This window comes from Adiantum capillus-veneris, chromosome 15 (genome assembly GCF_014529385.1).
Source record: "Adiantum capillus-veneris isolate H3 chromosome 15, ASM1452938v2, whole genome shotgun sequence".
Lineage (NCBI taxonomy): Eukaryota > Viridiplantae > Streptophyta > Polypodiopsida > Polypodiales > Pteridaceae > Adiantum > Adiantum capillus-veneris.
Genome location: NC_140945.1, coordinates 142,906,986 through 142,912,901, shown reverse-complemented (window position 1 = coordinate 142,912,901; position 5,916 = coordinate 142,906,986). Strand labels below are relative to the sequence as shown.

Genomic DNA, 5,916 nt, shown 5'->3' with positions numbered 1-5,916 from the left:
GAGTGTAGAAGATAGTGGAGAACCTGCATTTTTACTTAGAGATGCCATGTGACATAAGTAGGGTTTATATTTAAAGGTATAATATTTCAGGCTATCAAGAAACAATTTGTATACTTCAGCCAAAAGACTTTCGAGTTCAAGACTGGAGTCAATCTTCTGCTCACACCATTATCATCAAAGTGGTCTATTTGGTTCATTCATCAAATCTTACTTCCTGCCTTCTAAAATTGTATGGAAATGGTCCAATGAAGGAATTGTTGGTGTCTTTATATGTACAAAAGAATGATACATAATACAGAAGGTATCAAACGAATGATACATAATACAGAAGGTATCAACATTGCCCCCCCACTCTCTGACAGAACAAAATTGGGATGTAAGGCAAATGTCGCAGTCTGCACAGAAGAGGCCGGATACTGTGAGGGATCAAATCTTGTAGAGCCTCCAAAGTTTTGAACACTCTCTCCCTCAAGCCAGAATTGTGCACATTTACAATCGATAGCTCTTCCCTTGGTAGAATCCCAGGAATTTCATAAAATGGGATGCTCAACATTCACAAATTGACAATATTCATCTTTGCCATTTCCTTAGACCTGCAGCTACCAATACTTTTTCACTGTCTCCCTTGCCTATATAGCAATCCTTGTTCGTACATAAGCAAGTCTTGACTCGGTCCGGATACAGGATCGCCAATCACATCACTGCCCTCCATTTCTTGGTGGAGACGCATTGCTATGAAGCCTTTGTCTGATAAGTCGTATCCTTGCCTCCACTCGGGCAGTAAAACCATAGGCTGCTCTCTCGACAGCTTTACTTCTCTCTTGAGACCACAGCTCAAGATCTGCTACATCCTTGTTTAGATACATCATCTCTTGAAGAATGTGATGGTCCATTGGGCTAAATTGCCTTCGGAACACAACATAGGCAAAATAAGGGAACAAACAAGCAGCAGTAACCAGCAACGTTGCAATCCAAAATCGTGGAGATGGAGCTAAAGCTTCTGTAAGAACATGGTATGCAGTTGTGGATATAGTCGGTGAAAGAAGGCCGTAGAACAGAAGGAATAAATACCACAACACGACACTGCCCCATATGAAGAGGTGCTGTATAAAAGTGAAGTAACTGGTGGCAAGAGCAAGCTGACCATTGACGACCCAAATTATTGCAGTGTACATGGTTGCTCCAAAAACCTGAAACTCTGAAATCTGGCCATCATGTCGAAAGGCCTGATGCCCAAATATGCCGATCACAATAAAGAAGCACATGATAGAGCCAAGCACACCATTGGCCATCCAGCCCAGGATTCGATCCCACTTGAAGAACATGTTTTGAGGACCCTGTTGATATATGCTCGGAAACTGCAAAAGAGAGGAGATTATCCTTCAAGTTAAAACATAGTCAGATCACTGTCGAAAAGTAATAATGACGATGACACATCAAAAGTGAGGACACTATCTTCAAATTACTACATAGTCAGATTTATTGTCGAAAAATAATAATGATAATGATGCATAGTAAAAAGCTTAACAATCAAAACTAAAAGAGTGATATATCAAAACGATCAGTTGAAGCTGCCAATAACACAATAAATGCCTATCGATGGATATCAGCTCACTATTTCAATCATGGCTGTCTTTCAACAAATGACTTTTAAAAACGGTCAGAGAGACCTTGCTGCTAACCAAAGTTGAATTAGACTCATAGGCAATTTCCCATTCAACTACTCATGCACATGAAAATAGTCCTATACCCGGCCAATAGGTTAGTCAGTGAGCGCATTTACAATCCTTTCTTGCCTCCTCTGCAGGAGGAGAACACATTGGTGGCACGAATGCTAATCTTGAGAGGTGTCCTCTCTACCACAATCCCTGGACACAAGACTTCCCTCATTTCATTCAGCATTTTTTTGTGCATTTACTTTTAATAAGGCTTGGAAGCTGGTACCTCAAGACAAACTTTTGCCGGTACATCTTGCTCGAAGACACCCAAAGCAGCTACAGGAAGGGAAGTAAACAGCACATTGAACAGAGAAAGAAACCAATCATTGTAAAGAGTTTGACCAGAATAATTTGTGTAGGCTTCATAGTAGAATAGGGTCAACCCAAAGACGATGTTCTTGTAGAAGAAGTAGCACACCTGCAACCCCAACCATGCGCATGATCACAAATCAATCTTTATAGATTCAGTAGAGCTGTTCAAAGCCTTTAAAGGGGCAAACTTCAAAGAGAATGACCAATACCATAGTTGCAATCCTCTTGTAGCACCAATGGCCATGCACTATGAGGAGACGCTCAAGAAAGCAAAATTGCGCAATTGAAAAATCACTAGCCATCACTGCCTGCCAAGGAAAGGAAAAGAAAGTCACGGTGAAAATTTGAGCCAACTTCTGTAATGGTCACTGTTTCAACGAAACAGTCCATCATCAACTCTTGCAAAGAAATAAAGCAAGCATGAAACAACTTTTCACACCCTGGCCCTTCATTCAGCAGACCAGCATTTCTTGAATGACGCCTGGGGCTCCTATTCAATCTTCACCAATTCCTATTTGGAATCCTAGTCTGTAAGGTCAAAACCAATTTGTATTCAGAATCCTATATCTAAATGTTAAAACTTTCACTGCTGGTCAAAGGAAAAGCTACTGCTCCCTTCCTGTTTGTATGTACTATGTATCTCTGTTTTCTAACCATTGTTGAGCATAAAACTGTTCTACTTATATGAGCCCTGACTAATTTTGAGTCTTTGCATGCTTTGAAGTAATTCAGTGTCTCGTGTTCCTGTGAACCACATCAAGGTGATTATGATTATGAGAAACTTTCTGATAAATGGAATCCCAAATCAAAAAGCTCATCTAACAACCCCCCCCCACCTTCAAGCAGCTCTTTTACCGCTGTAAGGGAAAAGTATTCGGCACAAGCCTCATCAATTATTTATTATTGATGTGCCCATATACTACCTAGAACTAGGTCAGCACCTCTACGAACACGGTCCATTGAAGCTGTCACTTTCAAATACCTGCATGCCTTCAACCCCACTGATACCAACACCGATGTCAGCTTCCTGAATCATACCGACATCATTGGCACCATCCCCAACTGCCAAGGTGGTCTTTCCAGTACCTTCCTTGACCAATCTGGTGACCTACCAATAAAGGCCAGGCAACAAGACATGATATTAGATTGTTTTCATCAGCAACATTTCCAGAACACTGCAATGTGAAGAGTGGACTCCAGAGTGAGTATGTACCATAGCCTTTTGCTTTGGCGACACACGGCAGCATAGCACTGACGCACACTTCACAGCAAGCTGCAACAGCAACTCCTTCATATCATCCTCCAAAGCATACACTAAGGATTTTCCATCGATTATAAGTGCAAACACAGTGTCCGTTCCACTGTCTACGGCTACATGCTGCTGTCCTGAAATGAGCTGACTTCTAACTGCTTCCTTTGAAACCTAACCACCCCCAAGGTGCAAGTCAAGTCCATACATGCAAGATAGCCTGGCAGAAACATATATCTCCATGAAAAGGAGTCCACAAATTATCCAGGAATGCTTTGTTATACCTTCATAATCGCATTTTTGTCGTTCGATTCTTCTGCAGATTTGACACTTGGTGTATCTAACGAGACAACAATCTGTTTCATATCCGACCTGAGCAGACTACATGCAAATCTGCCAAAAGAATGTAGAACCTCTTAGCACAAGATGTACAGCTCTTCTTGGAAAGGGAAGGGACAAACTCTCTCCTCTTTAAGGGCCATACCCAATGTTGATGGCAGTTTCCACTTTGTCACCAGTCAACACCCATATCTTTAAACCCGCCAGAGCAAGCTTATCTATGCATTCTGGTACCTGCACAAAAAGCAAACCAGGTGTCATCTCAAATAGCAAATAAATTAATACTCCACACAGCTGGTGATGCTTCAAATACTGACCCCCTTTTGAAGTTTATCCTCCACAGCAGTTGCGCCAACAAGGATCAGTTCTCTCTCAACCATATCTGAGGCTTTATCAAGCTTAGAATCTCTGTCTAGACCGATAGTGGTTTTGGCCTTTAAAAACACATCACTCCATTCCTTATAAGCAGCTTCGTCAAGCTTTCGATAAGCCAAGGCCAGTGTCCTCAGTCCAGCATCCCCATAATTTGCAAGGTGCAACTTAGTCGCCTCTTCATATTCCCTGCCAGCTTTACTAAGCCTCTCAAATATTACACTGCAGGAAACATTAGTAAAAGATCTGAGAATCGGAAAACATTGAGAGCTCAAGTGAAAGGCATATGGACATGCATTTTGCAACTGCAAGCAGAATAAGGGTCTAAGCGCTTGAGACAAACCTGTCTGCACCTTTACAAAAGAGATAGATCTGGCCATCTTCATCACGAACTACCACTGACATCCTTTTTCGTGTGCTATTAAACTCCAACAAATTTAACACTTTGTATTCTCTGAAAACGCAGAATAAAATCTCATTGGCATCTGTCATGATCATGCCTTAGATTGGTAAAGAATGACTCTGTAGCAACACTAGCAAAGTTCACAAGCCATAATAAACAGAATCCCAACCAAGGGCCTTACCTTTCCAATTTCCTGCCCGACAAATCAGACTCTCGCACATGCACACTTGTTTGAGTTCTCTTCGCAAACTCGAATCCAAGTTCCCTTGCTGCAACCACAAAGGCTCCTTCATCAGGTGACTCAGCTTCATAGCTGATCCTACCATTCTCACCTTCCTCAGGTATGGCTGTCTGGCAAACAGCTAGAATGCGAAAGAACATCTGTATTACCTCTGCTTTTGCTTCCAAGGCCCAATTTCCATTCATGATTCGTACATCGCGGAAATTGAATCCTTTAACATGAGGCTTTTCAACCATCTCAATCCCTTCATCATTGGCCTGAGCCTTCCATGTATCATTTCTGGGCAGATCATTGACCTCTTCAGTGTTTCTCTTTAGCCTCTTAGCAGTAGCTCGTTCCACTTCAGTTACACCCACTCCATATGAGACACCTGCTATAGAACACTTTAAGAACTCCATTTGATTGCAAGTCAGAGTTCCTGTCTTGTCGGAAAGAATTGTGTCAACCTGACCTAGCTCCTCATTGAGATTTGAAGTCCGGGCATGGGCAGGCTTATCTGTTTCCTCATGATACATGTGGATGTCCTGGTTGATCAGCCTTGCCTGCATGAGCTTTACCACCTCTAATGATATATACAGAGAGATGGGGATAAGGTACCCATAAAGGATTAGAGCAGTTATAAACTGATAGAAGGACGAAAGTAGAGCGCTGTTGGGATTAAAGTCACTTGTCGTGTCATCTGGGCGAAGATACCACCAACTCGGCATGTAAAGCTTGGTTCTGATGCCAAAAACTATTGCTCCTATCAACGACAGTGTAACCAACACACTGAAAAGAAAATAGATTATCGAGTCCATTTTCCTCTCAATGCCACTCCTCTTAGAAGGGGGGTCTGTTGCATTCTGCATCACTTTGGTTTCATGGCCACTGAAAACCACAACACCATAAACATACTGTGTGTTGCGAAGCTTCGAATCTCTAAGCAAAATCTGTTGAGGACCTATTGACAAAACCGAGCCCTCATATTCCAAATTTCCAATGAAAGAATAAAGATTTGGATTTGGATCCTCGCACCGGATAATCCCTACAAACCCTCCAAACTCATCATCTCCATCAAGATCCAGTGTTGCTTCGAGTGTTTTTTTCAACTTCAAGTTGGTTTCTCCATCCAGATTCATCGTCTCTACGTAGCAAACTCCATCCGGATAACTGGAGGAAAGCATGAGAAGATCAGCAGGAAAGAACTGATCCTTCTGAACCTGTACTACATCACCAACCCTCACTTTCCGCCACTCAACATCTGCAAACTTGCCATTCCCTGTGTGGACTCTCACTTTACGAG

General features: G+C 42.2%; 1 protein-coding gene across 3 annotated transcripts in view; it reads right to left on the bottom strand.

Moving 5' to 3' along the window:
- Positions 1 to 246: 246 nt before the first annotated feature.
- The window catches only part of LOC147441602 (putative phospholipid-transporting ATPase 4), a 6,824-nt gene continuing 1,154 nt past the window's right edge, over positions 247 to 5,916 (bottom strand). For all 3 annotated transcript variants that reach the window (XM_086483172.1, XM_086483173.1, XM_086483174.1), the window contains 10 exons: positions 4,575 to 5,916; positions 4,334 to 4,444; positions 3,936 to 4,212; positions 3,764 to 3,852; positions 3,564 to 3,672; positions 3,244 to 3,453; positions 3,013 to 3,138; positions 2,240 to 2,338; positions 1,945 to 2,136; positions 247 to 1,358 (listed from right to left, as the gene is read on the bottom strand). The exon at positions 4,575 to 5,916 is cut by the window's right edge and continues 16 nt beyond it. In XM_086483172.1, the coding sequence (XP_086339298.1) occupies positions 699 to 1,358; positions 1,945 to 2,136; positions 2,240 to 2,338; positions 3,013 to 3,138; positions 3,244 to 3,453; positions 3,564 to 3,672; positions 3,764 to 3,852; positions 3,936 to 4,212; positions 4,334 to 4,444; positions 4,575 to 5,916 (3,215 nt within the window). In that variant the 3' untranslated portion in view covers positions 247 to 698. The remainder of the gene's footprint in view (positions 1,359 to 1,944; positions 2,137 to 2,239; positions 2,339 to 3,012; positions 3,139 to 3,243; positions 3,454 to 3,563; positions 3,673 to 3,763; positions 3,853 to 3,935; positions 4,213 to 4,333; positions 4,445 to 4,574) is intronic.